The 21218-nt window shown below is 39.5% G+C and overlaps 1 protein-coding gene across 4 annotated transcripts; it reads left to right on the forward strand.

Annotated features, from left to right (window-relative positions):
- Positions 1–255: 255 nt before the first annotated feature.
- On the forward strand, positions 256–20556 carry tbc1d22b (TBC1 domain family, member 22B). Of its 4 annotated transcripts, none has more exons than XM_031759053.2 (14): positions 256–528; positions 4761–4817; positions 6671–6863; positions 6983–7148; positions 9802–9969; positions 11897–11967; positions 12246–12374; positions 12464–12529; positions 14864–14978; positions 15144–15250; positions 15325–15400; positions 15500–15627; positions 17631–17726; positions 18330–20556. In XM_031759053.2, exons 1-14 carry the CDS (start codon positions 473–475, stop codon positions 18456–18458), a joined length of 1557 nt encoding a protein of 518 aa, XP_031614913.1. In that variant the 5' UTR covers positions 256–472; the 3' UTR covers positions 18459–20556. The 4 variants fall into 4 exon arrangements, with proteins under 4 accessions (XP_031614913.1, XP_031614914.1, XP_031614916.1 ...); XM_031759054.2 differs by having other exon boundaries at positions 6986–7148; XM_031759056.2 differs by lacking the exon at positions 4761–4817.
- Positions 20557–21218: the final 662 nt, after the last annotated feature.

Consider the following 21218-nt stretch of genomic DNA (forward strand, 5'->3'; position numbering starts at 1 on the left):
CTGCTTAAGTGGTTAAACCAAACACATCACTATGCAGGCGTCAACAGAGGCTGGAGTCCCAACAAAGACTGCATTAGAATGGTGTTTGAGGTCGACACCAAACTTTCCCCTACCAGCATCCAGTGTCAACGAATCACGTCGTTGTGCCTGTTTATCCGTGAGCATCACTCACCGTCGCTCGACCGCGAGCTCGTCCGATTGGCTGCTTTCGCTGCACCTGTTAGACTCTGGCACCAATCACGCGCTCCTGTCGGTGCGCCCCAAGATGGCGCCTTACAGTGTGCTGTAGTGTACATCATCACACTAGAAAGCGAATATCACTATCACTCGACCGTTTAAACTCATGAGGAGGCCGCGCAGAGAGAGCCGAGCGGGGCCGAGCTGTCGCCAGTGAAACGCGGAAGCGTTTGCCGCATGGTTTCTTCACGAGAGCAGCCGGTTTTGGTGTCGGTCTAACGGGGGTTATCTGAGTATGGCCACCGACAACAGGATCAATTTTTGGAGGAGAAACGCAAAGGTTCCTGGAAGGTAGGTCCTCTTTTCTTCATAAAGTAGTACTACATTTCTTACTGAGTTTCAAACGGGCACTGTTGAAATATTGTCGATAACAAAGAGACAAATTAATAATACTCTTTTGTTCCATGGATTAACTCGTAACTAACAGATCTGTGTGGAAACACGAGCGCACAATTCAACTGTTTCGCTGGATTTCACGCGTGAGCCGCTTCCAGTGTCTCATTCGAGTGTGTGTTGTTATAACAGCTCCCAGCTCCCAGCTCAGAGGCAGAGCCCCATCTCTTTCTTCTCTGCGGTTTCTAACGATCACACTGGAGGTGGCAGCTGTCTGTCAACCGCCATATGCTTTCTCAGTCTATGCTGAGAGGTGCTGGTGACAGTACAGTAAAACGATCAAAAACATCGGGGAGGAAGAATGCACTGTCTGAACCACTGGCACGGCACTAATATCTTATTTTGTCATCTCAGTGGGTTTTCTTGGAGGAGTCACAGGAGCAGAAGTTAAATGAAACGCATCCTCGTTTTATGGCAGCATTACTTAGAGAATGGGGAGGACACAGTAAAGACATTACTGTATACAAATGAAATGTGTATATAGTAAAGATTATGTTACAAGAGTGGGGAGAAGCATAATTTTAATAAAGTGCACAGTAGAAAGCCTTTGTGTTTAAAGTGTCGTGTAAATAGATATTTAAAAAGTTTCTACTCATTGCACTGCCAAAAAAAGAATAAATAAAAAAAAGTACATCTTTCAGACACTGACTTCTAAGCACACAAGAAAAAATGCAGGGCCCTCGACCCCATAGACTGATGGGGGCTCTATCCACCTGTTGGGAGCATTTTGGTGATGATCACTGCAAACGGAAACTATGGGGGAGAAACATTGCACTTTGGGAATGCTGATTTTGGGATTAAAACCTTTTCTTGGGGGGAAACGCTTACAAAGTTTTTAGCAGTTTTTAACGGTGATTCTATATGTACAGGGATTTAAAAGAAACTCCTCAAATAAGTGTCACGAAGTGAGGACAGGCAGCACGATGGCTGCAAAGAACGACTTTGCTTTAATCAATAAAAAGAAAACTCAAAATGCTGTTCTCGGTGATCACCATTATCCTGTAGTGTAACATCTTAATAACATGCTAATAAGGGGTAGGGGTGCACCGAATGGGTTTGTAAGTGTTTCATTCTTAACAGATTCTAAACTGTGTACTGAATAGTTGGCAAGTGTTTGCAAACCAGTTGGTGTCATCCATGGGGCAGTCTGCTAGTAATCACAAGGTCTTTGATGCAGTGATGTATACCTTTTGGGAGCAGTTTCGGCTAGCGACTGGCAACAGGTTGGAGAATAGTCATTTTTCCCTAGTAACTGGTGGTTGCCAGCCAGTCACCAGCTGATATGTAGGTAAGGCCCAGTCACACAGGTCTAACCTCATTTGATAAAAGTGAATATCTGATTAAATTATATATAATGCCTGTCAGGGTGAACACTTTAATATTAAGCACCTAAATTGGAGAGTTTTTGGCATTATAGTGTGTCTGTATTTGTATTTCATTGTGGGATATTTATGCCGGTATAATGGTCTGAGTGTGTATACTTAAATATTCGCCTGAATATAGAATGCATCTGCTGTATTATTGGGTACAGTTTAATAATTCTTGGAATCAGTGAAAATACCATATTTTGCCATACTTAACAGTATGCTAGTGTTTAATTTTGGATGCAGCCTATGCCAAGACACATTGAAACTGTTCTGATGGCAGGTAGGGACCGAGCACATTATTGAGGCACTTTTTTTATCTTTAATTTGTTACCCACGTGTGCATTATTTTGTCTATAAAGCACTGCAAGACAACAGAAAAATAACAGAACTGTTTTTGCGGATGTTTCATTTCCTGCTGCAAACTTCATTTGGAGTTTGTTTATTAGTCTCTAAGCTAAATATAATGGGAGACACATACTTGAGCTAGGCTAGTTCCAGCATGCAGAGCTTACGCAATAGGCATCATGGGCATGGCTAATAAAGGGGAGAGTCCCTGCTTTCCTTTGTTTTTTGTTTAGTTTTTTTGTTGTTGTTTTTTTAGTTATTTATGTGCGCAAGTGGAAGCTAAAAATCCTTCACGCCTTACTGATACGACAAGACACTTCTTCATGTTTAAGCATTTGTATTTTTATTGACCTTGGTGTTTTTTTTATGACCATCAAGACTGATAATCCGATTGAATGACCTTTCCTGGTACCATCTAACTGCCAGAGGGTGGAGCAGAGAAAAGAAGTGGGTGGAGGTTGGGGGGGGGTCAGCCTGTTATCGAAATCTGACAACACGGGATCTCCAAGGAGAGGGCGGTGCTGTCTTTGTCACACACTCTGATCTGGGGTGGGTGGATCGTTAGAAACGCAAACATATGTTTGAACAGGAAGGCTAGCAGCTAGTCTTGCTGCCTGTCCTTGAGCTGCTCCTGATAAAACAAGTGTGAGGCTGGTAAACAAGACACTCTGGCACTGCCAGATAATCAGCAGGCTCAGTTCTCAGCCTTAGGCTTGAAAAGCTGCAGTTTGACAAACTCCATATTATTTGCAGCCCTGTGATATTCTCACAAAACCCACTCAGTTACTTAGAATAATTGCATTATCATGACTAATGGATAATATTATGAAAAACTAGAGATATTACATTTTTAAAAAAGTATTATCATAGAATTTTCATGTCTGAATCTGTAAATGACCCATATCAAAGAGAGCCCTCTTCAACAGAGACCTTAGTCAGTGTCACTGTGACTTTGACATCTCGAAGCTGATGAGCTAGTGCAGCAATAGACTACACGCAGTGCCACTCCTGCCAGATAAGAATGGGAAACTGCCCTTCTGAAACCTTCTGCCTTGTATCAACGGTTCAGGCTGTTGGTGGTGGTGGTATATGTATAAAATATATATATATGTATATATAATTTTCTGGGGGCACTTTGGGTCCTTCATACTCACTGAGCATTATTTGAACACCACATACTACTCAGCCATTCTTGCTGACCTAGTTCTTACATTTATGGCCACTGTGGGCACATCTTCTGATGGCTGCTTCCAGCAGGATAATTCACAGTGTCACCAAACTCAAATATTCTCAGACTTTTTGACCACAACAATTTCGCTATAGCCATGTGGCCTACACATGCAACAAAGCACCTTTAAGGATGGGTTGGAACACACTATTAACATCGTGGACATGCAACTGAAAAATCAGCAGCATGCATGCTATTATGGCAATATGGACCAAGACCTCAGAGTAATGCTTCCAACACATTGTTGAATCTGTGCCACGAAAAATTAAAGCAGTTCTGAAGGTAAAAGTAGATCCAACCTGGTACTAGTAACGTATAACTAATGAAATCGAAGGGGGGGGGGAAGGAAACGCAAAATTGTCTGCCATCAATGTTTTTCGGCTGATTAAAGACTTAAATAGAGTGCGAATAAAATTTTGGTAAGAGGCATTTTTGCCAATTGCAGATCCTATCCTACCACTCCAGACTATCTTTGCTTTAGTTCACCAGAGATTTGGAAAGAAGCTGAGCATTAAGATTCTCAAATCCGCTGAACATACTGCACACCACAGGGTGGTAAAGAACACAGGCGCTCTGCAAGCTGTCCACTTCTTCTGTTCAGTGCATGCTTTAAACAAGCTAATTTTATAAAATAGGGATATTTCCCAGATTTGAAATTCATTTTTAGGGATATCCCAAACATCAAATAGATGTCATTATGCACTCAGCAGGAAATTACAACTGTGTTTGCTGCCATTACAGATCTTCCAGCCAGGCTACAAGCCTGCGTGTATGTTTGGGGTGTAACAATTCTCTAGTGCAGGGTTCAGTTCATAGGCTTTATTTTGTCCCACCTTTTTCTTTAAACACTTAAAAAGGATATAAAGCATATCCTTTCCATATACAAATTTTTGATAGTCATACAATCTGTTTCCAGATGTTGGTTCTCCTCTGTCACCTCTCCCTCTTTTCTTTGTAATTAATTAACTAATTATAAGGAAACTGAGCAACTTACTCAAACTAAGAAAGGTGAGTGTAGAAGAGCAACACATCAGAGGACAGGACATATGCCTGCCAACATTCCTGTGAACAGTTATTAATTAACATCTTCTAAAAAGTTCATCTTTGACTGTTCGCTCAGTCAGACACTTGAGAGCTGCGTGTGTTTTTCGGCGAAGAGATGACAGCATTTTACATGTTATCTTCCACAGTGTGCAACCGGTTTATGGAGCTCAGCATCCACCTCTTGACCCCCGATTGCGACGGACGTAAGTGCAGTAGGCTGCATGGTGTTGCGTCATCCAGTATAACATGTACTTTGTAGCTGTTTCTTGCCGCAAGTGCTTGAATACAGTGCTATGAAAAAATATTTGCCCCCTTCCTAATTTCTTATAGCGTTGCATATTTGTCACATGTTTCAGCTCCTCAGATTTTTAATATTAGATAAAGATAACTCAAGTAAATACAAAAGACAGTTTGTGTTTTTATTTATTTCATTTATTAAAGGGGAAATTTTTTCTAAACCTACCTGGTCCTTTGTGGAAAAAGTAAATACCAGACTTAAATAAAAATTACCTGATGACTGAGAAAGTACCATTGTAATGCTGAGGGAAGCTGCCAAGAAGCTGCTTAGTGTACTAAACAGCTGTTTAGGGCCTTTCTCTGTTCACTGGACAGAGAAAAGAGGACAAGGAGAGTTGGTGGTGCAATGAGGAAGGACAGAAAAGTATTCAAATGTTAGCAAAGAAAAAGTGAAATAGTGAAGGAGATGAAGAAAATAGACAAGTATGCTGGTAGGCTAGGCATACAGTGAAGTGACAGGTAGCAAAGAAATATTGACTTCTGTGTGAGGTTGGACACTAAGGCCGGAGAAGTGGACTTGTGTTGATTGGCTGGGCAGAGAGATTGACCTGGAAAGGATGTGCAGCAGGTTTGGGTTTATTAAGGATAGAATGGAAATGTACTTACAAATGAAGAGAATGTCTTGAGAAGAAGGAAGGAGTTCTTTAAAGAGCTGAAGAATGAGGACAATGAGAAAGAGGAAGATAGATTGAGGACAGCTAGTAACTGATTCACTAGTTTCACTAGTGTCTTTTTGGAACTAGAGGAACTATAGAACTACAAGAGGAAGTCAGGCGTGGCAGAGAAGTATGTGAGGGTAGTGGGGCACATGTATAAGTACAGCAAGACAGTGGTGAGGTGTGTGGTAGGAGTGATAGATGGGTTCAAGGTTGGGTTGCGAATACAGCAGGAATCAGCTTGGAGACGCTTCTTGTTAGCAATAGTGATGGACAGACTGACAGATGAGGTCAGGCAGGAGTTTCCATGGACTGTGATGCATGGAGATGACATTGATCTGTAGTGAGAGTAGGGATCCGATGGAAGAAAGCCTGGAGAGATGGAGGTACACTAGAAAGGTAAAAAAAAAAAATGAAAGTCAGTAGAAGCAAGATAAAATACATGTGGGTGAATGAGAGACAGAATTGTTGCAAAAGGTAGGTGGTGAAGATAGTGTAGTTCAAATATCTGGGGTTAGCCATCTAAAGCAATGGACAGAGCACAGAAGCGGTCAAGATGTGCGTCAGGTGATTTGTGCTAGAAGGTTGTAAGTTAGAGCGACTGAGAAGATTTACAAGATGTTAGTGAGACCTCCTATGATGGTCTACAGTTTGGAGATGGTGAAACTTGCAAAAAGATTGAAGCTGTTAAGATTTTCATTGGGAGTGACCAGAACACAAGATGTAAGCATGAGACATGAACAAATCTAAGAAATCGGAGAGGGGCCGGATACTTTTTCCACAGCACTGTATGTATGGACTGCATGCACCAGCCCTGTGCAAGTGTGGCCAAGTTTTTGCACTGGATTTTCCTTTTTTTTTTTCATCCCAAAAACCCTAAACCCCCCAAAAGGTTTCAGTCTCAGACTGAAGAAGTCACTTGGATGAGAGACAAAACATTTCTCCCACTGAAAACTCTACGTCTAGATGAACAGAATTGACTTTTATGGGATTTCCTTACCTGAATGATTGAGCATGCATCAAGACATCATCTCCTAAAGTTTTTTTCTGGTTGGTTTCTTCTCTTTTTTGCCCGTTTGATATTTCAATCTGTCTCCCTGCAGGTATCCCAAAGACACAAAGCCCAAGTTCAACAATATCAAGACCAAAAAAGCCTCCAGCTTTCACGAGTTCGCCCGTAGCACCAACGATGCTTGGGATATTGATGATGAGGAGGACGAAGAATTCCTTGGCACCTTCAACCCAGCTGTATCTATACCACCAGGCCTGCACACTACGTCATCCACACAGAACCAAGTAGCTACAAGATTTGATTTTTGTCAGTCAGCAGTAAAGAAAGTGAACTAGTGAAGCTTGTGTGAAAAGAAAAGAGACATTCTTGTGTGTTTTTTGATTTGATATTATTTTTATCTCAGCAGCATCAAGCAGGTGACACAGAAAGTGCGGTTTCACACAGAACGGCACCACCCAGGACAGACAGTCCGAACCTTCAGGATGTGCAGGAGGAGGACACGGAGTGCAAGCAAGTCAATGGCAAGGTTGTCAAATCTAGCAGCGATGCACACCTTAACACATCCTCAGGTACGTGGCTAATATGCTGCAGCTTTAAGAGCTACAGAGCAGATTATCAGGTGATTCATAGAGAAGCTAATTACAGATTTTCGCAGGTGGGATTTAAGACTGCAGTTAGGGCTGCTGGGATTATAACAAGGCCTTTAGGATGTGTCTGACATTCCATGATATCATTCATTAGGGGCGATTGTGGCTCAAGAGTTGGGAGTTCGCCTTGTAATCGGAAGGTTGCCGGTTCGAGCCCCGGCTCGGACAGTCTCGGTCGTTGTGTCCTTGGGCAAGACACTTCACCCGTTGCCTACTGGTGGTGGTCAGAGGGCCCGGTGGCGCCAGTGTCCGGCAGCCTCGCCTCTGTCAGTGCGCCCCAGGGTGGCTGTGGCTACAATGTAGCTTGCCATCACCAGTGTGTGAATGTGTGCGTGAATGGGTGAATGACTGGATATGTAAAGCGCTTTGGGGTCCTTAGGGACCATAAAAGCGCTATATAAATACAGGCCATTTACCATTACAATTGAGTAATGGACAACAGAGGACTGTATACCACTTATTTATCTTACTGCTGTACAATTAATGTCTTTATGTTTTCTTTATGTTTAAAAAATAGAACTAGAAATACTAAAATAAGGATGTATACGGGATTAGTAATAAAGGGAGAGCACATGTGATTTAATAATTATCTGACCACCTCTGTGTCTCATAAGGCAGATTCACACAGAATAAGTGAAATCAGTTTCTACTTCATTGATAATCTTATCCTAACCAGTGTTTCTTTCTGTGACTAGCTCTTCTTGTGATGAACAGCCCCCCCAGATTTCAATCCAATTATGTTGTTGTGATGAAATTATATAATTTATAATAAGCATTAATTAACAGTTGCAAATTCCTGTTTAGCCTCTTTACCATTAATATCTCTGACTGCTTTCTTTTAAGAGCCTATAAGGGAAGTACAGTGTTTAATCACTATTAGTGTGCCTGGATTTAGATTGTGAAATCTCTTGCAACCCATCGATATTAGGGTTGATTTTAAACAGTTTGTCGTGTGTGAATTCAATAATTAACAAGATCGAGTACAGGGAAAATTTATGCAAAACTTCACACCACTTTTTACAGAACACCAGGTTATATGTACCTAACCTAGGTATCTTATTTATCAAAATTCTTGTGGGGTCCTTTTATTCCTACGATACTGAGATAAGATGGACCTATGCAGCATAAAATGTCAGTCCCTCTTCTTCAGACTCCACTGAGTCCAAAATATTTAGTCAGTCTGACGAAAGAATATCCTTTCATTATCCACCTTTAAAAAAACAAAGTTTAATGGAGGCCTTTAATTCAGTAGATTTGTCATCTTTCACCAAACAGCATACAGCAGGAATCCCTGTGAGTCACTCGGGCTATAGACTGCTCCAAACACTCAGTTTCAGACTATTTTTTTCTGCTATTGTCTCTGTTTAATATCATTGAGATTACCTTACATGTTCACCTTGGACACACAGCTCTGATTGTCAGCACAGAAATCCCACCCAACCGCTTTTCAAACAAGTTTGGATTGGCACTCAGTCAGAAGACTGTTGCCTCAAAGGGTAGGGGGAAGGGAACTGAAATAGCTGAATTGAGACTGGAAGAACTGATGGGCTGCACCAAGGACCCGTTTTTGATAAACAAGGATTATTTTGAACTTTAGGTCTGAGCTAATAGAATAAAGACTAAAAATGTGGATTGGAAAATAAGCATAATAAATTCCCTTTGATAGCTTAAGTTATGAAATAACCATCAGCAAGTTGGACACTAGAAATTAATAAGAAAAGTTTCTTTTTCTTTTTGATGTTCTGCGCATGAATAAAAAGACTGCACATGACTATGTGTAGTGAGGAACTCCCATCTGCAAATGTCTTATATGTGACAGAATAAAAGATCAAAGCCAGATGTAATTGGAGGACCGTGTGAATAATGAAAAATTATACATGGAAAACAGGTTTCATTAATCCTCAATTAGCTTTACCCTCAGCTTTATGAGTAGGATCACTGTTTCAAATCTAGTGGCTTTTCATATGATGAATAGTTGGCTGCATTTTTATTCAGAAGTCACCTGGTTTCTGAATATTCACATTGTTGACTGGTCTCCCACTGGCCTTTCTTAGCCAGTAGTCAACACTTCAGCTAATTTAATCCTATTAAACTGCCTTTATGTGTTGACAAAGTCACAGTCTTGGTGACTTACAGCACCGACTGTCTTCCACCTACAATCCAGTTTTGAGATCCCTTCCCAGGCACCTTAGCTCCCACTCACATCAGGTGAGGTCATATTATAAGATGAGGCAAGTTCTCCCAATGGTTTCACCCAAAACCTCTGCTGGTAATGACCTGTGCCTTTTTTCACACATTGGCAAATGTGGTGAGGCACAGGATCAATAGTGGGTTAACAACTCCCTCCAGGGAATTAAATACCTGACCATGGAAATAAATATGGCAAGTAAGAAAATAAGGAGATTGTTAAAAAGTAATATGCATCTTTTTAGCTTTACTTGTTTAATTTAAGATCAGTTGCATTTGGAAAGTATTTGAACCTCTTTATTGTTTCTTTAATATCGTGGCTCTTGCTTGTTTTCATTCTCCATTGTAAAGTTGCCACTTGTTTTTAATCTGTGTGCTCCTTATGCAGTTCGCTCCACACTGCAGAAGCAGCAGTCTCTCCCAGTTCGTCCCATCATCCCACTGGTGGCTCGCATCTCGGACCAGAATGCATCAGGGGCACCACCGATGACAGTGCGGGAGAAAAGCCGGCTGGACAAATTCAGGCAGCTACTGGCTAGTTCTAGCACTGACCTAGGTACAGGAGGAGAAGCAGCTTTTCCCTTCTATTGGGATGAGCTAAAGTACTGGGATTGTTGTAGGCCACACTGTGGCGCTGTGCATTATGGACAAACCTTTTCAAACAAGCCACATATGTTCACTCTTTTTTTTTTTTAGTACTCTTATGAATTTTAACATTTAAAATAGAGTCGGGCCAGTAGAGTCAGGGAAGTTTCAGTTTCAACTGAACCTTGGGGTGAATTTGCTGAGATTGGCAGTTGTCTTGAATGTTTTCCACTTGTGAATAATCATTCTCGCTGTAGAACTATGGACTTAGATAGTTTGGTAATGGCCTTATAACCCTTCCCAGACTGATAAGCAGCGGTAATTGCACCTCTAAGATCAGTGCCAACATCTTTTCTGTGTGATATGGTGTTAACTCCAAACAAGCAAACTGCCAAAACTTCTGCTTTTATAGAGGGAAAATCAATAAATTAAGAAAATTTGGTTTCATTAATTTGACATTTTTGTAATTGAGAGGTCTGTGAATGTTCTCAGTCATCCGGGTCATCGTAGTCTAAGGCTACGTGCACACTAATGTGTTTTCGTTTGAAAATGCATCGTTTTCTCTCCGTTTTGGCCTCCCGTCCACACTGAGACGGCGTTTTCCTCAAGGAAAAACGCAGTGTTTTGGAAACGCTCTCGAAAACGCATACATTTCAAAACGGAGCTGCCCCGTCACAGTGTGGACGCTCGAAAACGCAGACTTTCTAAAACAATTACGCATTTTAGTCATGTGATGCAGTCATGTGACCAATTAAACAAAGATAGCGGAGTGCATTATACAGCAGTTGTTTTGATTGCTCTCAATTTTGACAGCCCTAAAAAAGATTAATATCAGTTTGTACATGCTCCAGATAGCTTTTTTTCAAATTCTTTAATTCTCACTCACTTTTGCGCGTGAGAATTGCCCATGAAGACATCTGTGTAAACACAATAAGCAAATCAAATTCAGCTTTTAAAAAGTAATGGGTGGATGCTGATTTTGTAAACAATGAGGACATATAGAGGACATTTTTCAACTTGTAATTTGTTAACTATCACTAGACGAAAACAACCAGGCTCTTAGTATTTACACACAGTGTGAGCTCCAGCTGATTCACCCATACAGTGTGTGCAAATAAGATGGAAACTCTGGCTGCACAGTAAGCCTGATTTTAACTCAAATGTATAGTGTGAGTTAACACGTCATACATATTTAATAAAATTGGCTCAATATCTCCCCAGCTTGTAAGACGAATTGCTGGTGTGCTGTAACTGTTGCACTGGTAAAATCTTCAGGCTATAGCTTGGGACATTGTAAGAGTGGTCCTCAAAGATTTCTGAAATGAAATATCTGTGAGTTAGATAGTGCTTTGAAAGGACTGCAGTTCACAATGCCTCTTGTGTGCTGAGACTTTGTTCTAAAAGACTTTGGATGTGTTTGTGCTTTAAAAGTTAGATTTTTCTGTAGACATACTTGTATTTTTCAGGTTGTAGCCATTTTCTTGTAATGTCTTTTCTGTCATCAGTGCTCAACATGATAATGATTTCACTTATTGTACTGAAATGTCAAGCTAAAGAATAGACTGCAAAACTTTATGAGCTTGTCACCAGAAAGAAATGGATCCAGATTATGTGGTACGGGTTTGTCTGAAAGAACCCACACAGCCTTCAGTTTAATCAAATAAACCTGTTAAAACAAGTAATGAAGGACTTGATGAGATTTTTTCACCAAAAGAAATCTCTTTTGTGAAGCTGAACATCACATTTTTCTATTAAACTGATTTTACAGCTGTATTTTTCTATTGCATGTGTGAGTCGTCACTCTAGGTTTTAGCTGCTGTCTGTCTGTGCTGATCTCTGCTCTGGTTTCTATACAGCATTGACAGTGCTTGTTTCTATCTTGCTCTGTGCTGTTACAGAAGAACTCCGCAAGCACAGCTGGTCAGGCATACCAAGAGAAGTCCGGCCAATCACATGGAGACTTCTTTCTGTAAGGCTTGTAACCTTCAGTTTTGCAAAAGCACATTTTCCTCTGCATTTAATAATCCAAAGCATTCGGTCTAAATAGCTCGATTTTTTTAATTCTTTTCGTTTGATTTGTGAAAATTTTCAGATAATCTTAAAAGCTTTATCTTTACAGCCGAACATATCTCAAGTGTTTTCTCGTCTTATCTAATGGTCAGCCTGTTCTGTTCCTCTGAAATTGTTCAGCTAATCAAAAAAGGGTAGTTTTTTTCTGTATCGTAACCTTTCTAATGGCACTTTCAGGGCTACCTGCCAGCCAACAAGGAACGCCGAGAGCTGGTGCTGAAAAGGAAGCGAGAGGAATATTTCAGGTTCATAGAGCAGTATTACCACTCCAGAACAGACGAGCACTATAAAGACACATACAGACAGGTGATGCTGCAGCTGAATTACAAAAGCAAGATGTAGTTTATGCATGTAAAAGATCCTTGACCTAACACGTCAACATTTGTTCCTGTCAGATCCACATTGACATTCCAAGAACAAATCCTCTGATTCCCTTGTTTCAGCAGCCTGCAGTACAAGAGGTAAGATTACTGAAAAGCAGCTCCAATATCTCAGTTGTTCCTCCAAAGCACATGTGGGTCATTTTCCATTTTCATGATGAGGGTCGGAATACCGACGTTCTTTTAATATTTCGTGGTTCATTTCTCCGGTTTAAAGTGAACCAGGGACTTGTTATTGTTTTTGAGATAGTGGCTCTAGCTAATTCTTGGTTCAGTTCAGGGTTTTCACTATTACAAAATGTTTAATCATCACAACAGATTGTCGTATGTTGAGATTATATCAATAGCTAAGACCCTAGTATGAGTTGCTGCTTTTATAAGAAATGTATATGTGAGGCTTTGCTTTGTAGCTGGCATCATTGGAACTTGTGGATTTTTTGTTTTCTTTCAATTGTATCCTCTCACTAATAGTCGCTTCATTTGTGTCCTCTCAAAGTTGACATTAGTTTATCAGAAACCCGCCTACTCTCTGCCAGTGGTTAACTCACCTTTCATTGTTACACGAGATATTGAATTGTATTAGCATTATGGTCTCTGGTCACCATATAGCTACTGATCTCTTCCTGTATGTACACCACTTAAGAATAGCAATATGTTACACATTCCACTTTGAATTCCTTATGAATGTGATAGTAAAAATGTGTTGCTCTTATATAGAAACAGGCAGGCTCTCCTGGCTGCCTGCACATAGTGTATGTAAGACAGGGACTATGTATACTGTACAAGATTTTTTTTAAATTATTATTCTATTAGTGCAGTTCAGGAGGGAACATAGCAACTGTTCAGTCGTTTTTACAAAGTGTGATTCTGCATGGAGAAAAATGCTTTCTGGAAAAAGATAAATCCATGAAGGGAACTCACTTTATTATACAGGCCCAAGGAATCCTTTTGAGAAGTTATATTTTACTTTACTGAGAAACTAAATTGGGATAATGATGTTTTTCATTGTCTTTATTTGTGTGGGCTGATATACAGCATATCATCTTAATTTCCTCAAAAAGTTAACATTCCAGGTTTGTTCTGTGGCTAGACTTGTTGTGAAAAGCATCAAGGACACTGTAAGTGATACAGGGTTGTAGTGAAGTGTATTTGCCTGTCATTGAGGAAGAAGCTTCATCAGATCAGTGAACTCCAGAGGAAGTTAGCTATTAAAAAGGAAATGCACTGAGCCCAGCCTGTTCCTCAAATGAAGTGATTTTAGTGGCTTTGCAAAACAACCAAGATATTACACATGACAATAATTATTTCTGAATATTCAGCACAAACATGTATTTACAGTCATGGTAAAAAGTACAGCTTCTGTGAATCTGTAAATCTTCTGTAAATCTTAAGGATTTACATATCAAGACACAAAATGCAGAAGCAGTGCATGAGGGGGTAAGGGGGTAACAGCCAGGTGCTGCTAATTAAATGTGCTTGATTAACTGATTATCAGCAAGTGTGAGTGTGTACTTTTTATTTAACCATGACTTTATTTAACCATTGGTCTTTTCTGTCTATTAAATCATCAGTGACTGCATCAGCCGTTATGTTCTGCTGTATCAGCACACTCTACATGAGTCACACTCATTTGTGTCAGTATGTTTGCACTTGATAAACATTTCTGTCCGTGTTCCTTTTAAATACCTCCAAACTTGACATCCGATGAATCGGATGTCAAGTTTCATCATACGAGAATCTAAGTCTCTTCTAGCACTCAACTATTACTGATCCCAATCTCAACACAATGTTACAGCCTACTGATATCCAGATCCTTCATCTACACTAAATGCCACGCCACAAAGTAAGTAATGGCTGAGATCATGGCTGAGCTGAGTAATCCTCCACCAAGGATGTGTTGGTTAGGTCTTAAGTCCAAGTTAGCAGAACACATCCTGAGGGAAACCTTCCTGTCCTTCCTTTTCTTACTTAGTTTGCCAGAACCTGAACTCCTTGAGAATGGCTGACAACCTCCTCTGTAAACTCCCTGAGCTCTTCAGTTTTTTGTTCTTACAGCTGTTCAAATCTCATTAGGGTTAGAAAATAAAAGTCTTTCTTGGGGTACTTTTGACCACCAGTGTACATGTAATTTATCAGTAGTTAATTTGCTGTAGGATAGTCTTATTACTTAACACAGTTAGTTTCAAGAATATTACCCACACTCCCCAGCTGTAAGCATTAGACATACCAGTCATGTTGTGGCACCTCAGTTTATCGACACAACAGTTTCAACAGTGTGTAAAACACACTTTAAACCATTCATGCTATTTTTAGAGAAGCTTTTATGTGTCTACAGACATAAGACTGAAAATTTGGACAGGAATCAAAAGAAAAAAAGACTTTATGCTGGATCATTAATTCTCCTTGTTTCCTCAGGTTTTTGAGCGGATTCTCTTTATCTGGGCCATCCGTCACCCAGCCAGCGGTTACGTTCAAGGAATCAACGATCTGGTCACACCTTTTTTTGTTGTCTTCCTGTCAGAGTTTGTCAGTAAGTTGAACGTTGAATTAGGAAAGAATATTTTGTTTGTTCATTTTTTATTTAGGTTATATATTGAATATCAACAATTTTAAATTTCTTCATCAAAGCTCAGCTGACATCAGAGAAGTCTCGATATGAGTCATCAGTCTCATTCAGTGTTATTTGTTTTTCCAGCGGAGGATATGGAGAACTTTGACGTAGCAGCACTACCTCTGGAAACCCAGAGAAATATTGAAGCTGACAGTTTCTGGTGCATGAGCAAGCTGCTGGATGGAATACAGGTCGGGGCACACAATCTCAATCAGTGCTAATTTAAAACCTGTGAGCAACTTTACTGAAATTGATTTCTTTTCAGGACAACTACACCTTTGCTCAGCCTGGAATCCAGAACAAAGTGAAAGCTTTAGAGGAGCTGGTCAGCAGGATAGATGGTACGTGGACAAGCTTATGGTTAGGGAAACCTGTTTCCACAAACTAACAGTGGAAAACCCACAGTTTTAACGTGTGTGTGTGTGTGTGTGTGTTGCCAGAGGACATTCACAATCATTTCAAGAGGTATGAAGTGGAGTACCTGCAGTTTGCTTTCCGGTGGATGAACAATCTTCTGATGAGGGAGTTGCCACTCCGCTGCACTATCCGTCTCTGGGACACCTACCAGGTAAAGCAGGGTGTCCACCATTATCTGAGCTTTTATGAGCAATGAACATGAGTCACAGCTGTCTCAGACAATCTGCTGCTGTTTCAGTCAGTGCATCTGCATCTGTAGTGCAGCTTATTTTATGCTCTGTGGGTCCAGATGAAGAAATTTCATGAAATCTTGTGATGTGCATCTGAGATCTCTAATGGCCCCATTATACCTACCACACTGGTCACTTTGCATGTCACTGGTGACATCATCACATTTGGCTTTATCCCTTTATGCTGGCTGTTATAGCACAGGTACTCGCTGCAGTATTCTCCTGAATGATAATTGTCACGACTCAAACAAATCCTGCACATCAGTGCTGGTGTAGGAGAAGTTATCAAAACTGGAATAAATTGCTTTGAAAAGTTTTTTTTTACACAAAGTCATATTTTCAAACTGTTGCATCATCTCCTCTGTATAATCTATGAATCTCAGAGCATCTGTATCATTATAATCACAGTAATCGACACAATCCACCTGTCTTCAGTTAGCACGCCAGGTTACAAAAATCTTGAGTGCATGACCAACAGAAATGACAGATTGCAATTTGCCCGGCATGAGACAGTGGGTATAATGGGGCCCTGATAGACTGTAAAACTATTCAAGCTCATTAGTCCAACATGTGTGGTATTATACATCTTATAATTACAAAATGGGTATAGGTCTATTACAAAAGAAAATACCTGAGATGTGATTTTACCCATTCACATTTTTGACCAGATTGGGGGGGGGCTAAACTTTCTTTTCTGTTTATATCATGCATACTAAATTTATGCTCCTGTTATAGCCACTACCAGTTTTATTAGTGTACCAATTTTGGCTTTTAATCAAAGGTTTTAATGATGAGATTAATTTTGCAGACTGCACTCCCCTCCAGAAGTCAACAGCAGGTCAGCATGGATCACATGAACATTAATTGAGAATGCAGAGAGTTACAAGGAGTTGTGTGGTTCCAGGGACCGTAATTGTTCCATTGGTGATAAACAGTACACTGATGACAACAATGGAAATCTGTTATCCTACAAAGTAGTTAATGCACTTATGACTGGTGGAGAATAGTTCAAATAAGGTAATCCAGTGCAACAGCAGTACAAACTGCAGTGTGACATAAAGGATGGACAGCATACTCTCTTTTGGAAATCATGTTAGAAAACTGGACATGATAGCCAAGGGGTGGATGTGACTAAGAATCCAAGAGACACTGTACACTCATAATGAATCATCAAAGCATTCTTATATTTTACACCAAATGATGATTTACTAAATTAACCCCATGACATCTTAAACAAGACTTGAAACTAGAGATTGAGCCTGTAAATCTCCTTCCTCCTCCTCCTCCTCCTCACCTCCAACCGGTCACAGGAGATGGATGCCCCTCCATGAGGCTGGTTCTTCCAGTTAGCAGGGAGTTTTTCTTTCACACAGGAGGTTGTCTGATTGTTGGGGTTTTCCCTGTGTTATTGTAGGGTCTTTACCTTACAATATTAAGTGACTTGAGGTGACTGTTTTGGTGATTTGGGGCTATATATATATAAAACTGAATTGAATAAACCCATCAGAAACATGTTCATTGAGGTTGAAGATAAAGTGGAAAGTAACATTTTTTTCCTCACAGAATTCTGTACAAGCACTCTTCTTTTGTATTCTATTTTATTCTACTGTATATAGTATTTTATTTTATTCTATTCTATTCTATTCTATTGTGTACAGTTGTGTACAGTATCTTATTCTTATCTTATTCCAGTGTTTTTCTAATTTTTTATGTAACTTTGCACTGTCCTCTTTCTGCTGTAACAAAACAAATTTCCCACGTGTGGGACTAATAAAGGTTATCTTATCTTATCTTATGTCAGTGGTTGCAATATATGGCCTGTTACACAGTATTTTTAAGTGTTTAGACAAATCTTTTCTTATAACTTTTATAAAAGCTTGAAGCTGATTTGTATAATTGGCTACCATAATTCTGTTTTCCACAGGCTGAAGCAGAGGGTTTTTCCCACTTCCACTTGTACGTCTGTGCTGCTTTCCTCATTAAGTGGCGCAAAGAAATCCTTTCCATGGTTGACTTTCAGGTACCTTTGTCTTTGTCATCCAGTCTCTTGCAGAAAAACTAATATGACCCATTTAAGGCAGACTGGTTTTGATTAGAAGCAGTGGATGAGAAGGGCGGAGTGTTAAAATTAATTAACTTTACTTTGTTTGTCAAACTGTTGTTGGATAAACTGTAAAGGTTTCATCATCATTTGTAGTTTTTCTTCAATATTGATGCTGGTTTAACTTGTTGTTAATCATAAGATAGCCACTTCCTAAATCATATGTGTATTTTGGTACCATAATTTATTACCAAATAAACCTGCTGCAATTGCTAAGACTTGAAACTAGTCACTAAGATGATGAACTAGAGCAAGGGGGCAGTAGGTTTATTTTAAATACTATAATTTGACTTCCTTTTCTTTCATCCTTCTAAACATCAGCATGTCAGTGTAATCATTTATTTCATCACCAGAAAATAAAAGTGTTGCTTGTAGTTTTGTGGTAGGTTTACCAACCAAGTATGCATGCACATCTGCTAACTTTTATATGCTAACCCATGTGTTACGTTTTACAATGAAAGGCTTTGTATCTCCACCTTTCAAAACGCTGAGTGTCTTAAGGTACACTCTCTTGCTCTTCAGGGTCTCCTCATGCTACTGCAGAACCTTCCTACAATCCACTGGGGGAACGAAGAAGTTGGTCTCCTCCTGGCTGAAGCTTACAGGCTCAAATACATGTTTGCAGACGCTCCCAGCCACTACAAGAGATAAGCCCAATGCTTCCACGCCAGGAAAAATGCTGCGTTTTGACTTTTAAAATCAATCTAAACCTTGAGTGGGCAAACTCGGTGTCTGAGATACACATCAGGTGTTGTCTCTGAGGTAACGTAAAAGAGACTGACAGGATGTTATGTCAGCGATATCAACTTTATCCTGTGAAAATGAAGTCCAGTGAATATTTATGTGGATTTGGGGCTTACATTGCACACAGTTCAGCGAATATGGGACTAATATGGGACAGTATAAAAAACAACTCAGCTATGCCACTCTGGTTTACTTATACTGTTTTTGGTCATCTCTTATGTTCACTGTAAGCGTGAAAGAAGACACTGTAATATAGTGGGATGATGAATGTTTGTGAGACCATCCTTTTAGTGAGAAATGGTATCTAAAGATGATATTTTTTGCATTTTCTGTTTTACAAGGGATAATATTGGGTATAAAGCAGGCAACTGGAACACAAAGTTTAGTTTTACACTGTCTGGCTGGCAGTCCCCTTTCTTTGTTAAATAGATGCTTTTTGGTTTAACCAAAATCAGCTCTGTACAATCAGCGTCTTTAAAGCCACGACTGATATTGTGGGTTGTAATTAGTAGTGAGGCCTAAGAGTAGCAAATAGAAGGTATTATATTTCATTTTTTAGGTTGTGTTTGGGGTTTAAAGCAAAAAGACTGATTTGTTGTCAATATCACTTTTAATTTCTAAATCACTGTGAAGAATGGAGGTATAGTTTGGAAATAACAACAACTGTAAAGTTAGAGTTTTATTTAAAAATCTAAACTTAGCACTGTTCAGGTCTTTCCGGAACCTGAACAGTGCTAAGTTAATTCAGTAGCTGCTTAAAACTGTTTAAAATTGTAGTAAAGTTTATACAATTGTAATCCAGTTTTTGATAAAGACTGCAGATTGACACACTGCATCAACACTCAAAAGTCAGCCAGCTTGTCAGTTTTGGCCTGAAGTGTTTCAAGAAATACCTGTCAGTGTAAAATCTGTGCATAATTACAAGTGATGAAAAACATTCAATAACATCAATTATACGAATATTTACAATCAGTATGTTTTAATTGGAGGAAATGCCTGTGTTGGTATTGAAGGTCATTATGCTATCTGATTGCAGCTCCACATACCTGACAATACCCTATAGAGCATTGGTAAGTTACACATGCAGTGTAACGCTGTCCTGACATGTTCCATGAAACTTTATTTGTGCAACAGTGTTTTTCTTCTTTCTTTTTTCTTTTCTTTTTTTTTTTTTTTTTTAAAAATATGATTGTGTGCGTTACAACTCATCTACCTTCATTGCCAGAGATAATAATAGTGCAACATATGTTTGAAAGGTATGACAACACTCTTATACTTCATGGATCTAATAGAAAGAAAATAAATCTAAGTTGGGCCATCTGCTTCACTCTTTAACCTGATTCATTCTGGACCAAAGTCTCTGTTGGAAAGTTGTGACGCCCAGCTGATGGCTACCACCGTCATCTCCATAGATCACAGCAGACTGAATGGAGCAACATTGTTCACGAGTCTTAATCCATTTCAACTATAACTGGAGTTCTGAGCTACTTAATGGCATTTTATTCAGTGAAGTACTACTGAAGACATGATGGTGAAATAGATTCTCCTTTATTTATGAAGGAACACCAGTCTTGTCCACTATTTATCAGTCATCAGATTTTCATAATCAATCTTCATCTACCACTTTGAATTTTTTTTTGGAGTGTTACAGTACGCATGTAGCCTTAAAGTCCCCTCATTCATTCAGGTGAGCCATGTGATTGTCATCACTGAGATGGTATTGTTCACTCCATGCTGTTTGTTTGTTTGTTTGTTTGTTTTAATTTACAGGTCATTCTGTTAAAAAAATGTGATGTTAATAACTAAAGGCTAACAAAATGTTTTTTTCCATGCAGCTGCAACAACAAAATGCCAATCTCTATTGGAACAGTACAGCCTATTTTACAGAGTGCTTCACTAGTCAATGCTGGCTTCAGCCTTAAATGAAGACTTGTTAAATTATTACAGTCTCAGCTGTATATTCACCTTTTCTGATGATATTAAACAATCAATGTGTGTACATGGATTGGGTTGATATATTATTTTATAGTTCCATTTAAAGCACACAGTTCTAACGTGCTTCACATTTATGATGAAATTCATGTGAGAAAAAAAATTATACAAGCACATATAGTGATGTGAAAAAGTATTTTCACATTAAACAGGTGCCTTCTGCTCAAAAACTTTTGTGCGTGGCTGAATTGAAATGCTTCTGCAAAGAAGAGTGGGACAAAATTCTTCCACAGCGATGTTTGTCTCTCTTCCTGCCAGACGTGGCATGATCAGTTTAGGCAGTAATTACTTTTTTATGTAAGTTTGGATGGCTGTGTTCCCTTGATTAATGAAGTCATCATTTAAAAACTGCATTTTATATTTACTTGGGTTATTTCTCTAATTTTAAAATTTTGCCTAAGTATTTCTTTGTGACAGTAATTTATTTCAGCCATTCATTTTCTTCTATTTTTCGAAGTCAGGAAAGTAGGGAGGGTCACCAGGCAAAAGGTGGAGTAATCCTCCACGAGTCACCAGTATATCACAGGACTAAAACACAGAAACAGTCAGTCATTCATACTTACATTCACGCCTATGACCAATTAACCTAACCCATCCATATGTTTGGACTGTGGGAGAAAGCCAGAGTACACAGGGATCACCCAGACAAGCAGGGGAAAAACATGGAAACTCCAC

The sequence above is a fragment of the Oreochromis aureus genome, linkage group 20 (genome assembly GCF_013358895.1).
Source record: "Oreochromis aureus strain Israel breed Guangdong linkage group 20, ZZ_aureus, whole genome shotgun sequence".
Taxonomy (NCBI): domain Eukaryota; kingdom Metazoa; phylum Chordata; class Actinopteri; order Cichliformes; family Cichlidae; genus Oreochromis; species Oreochromis aureus.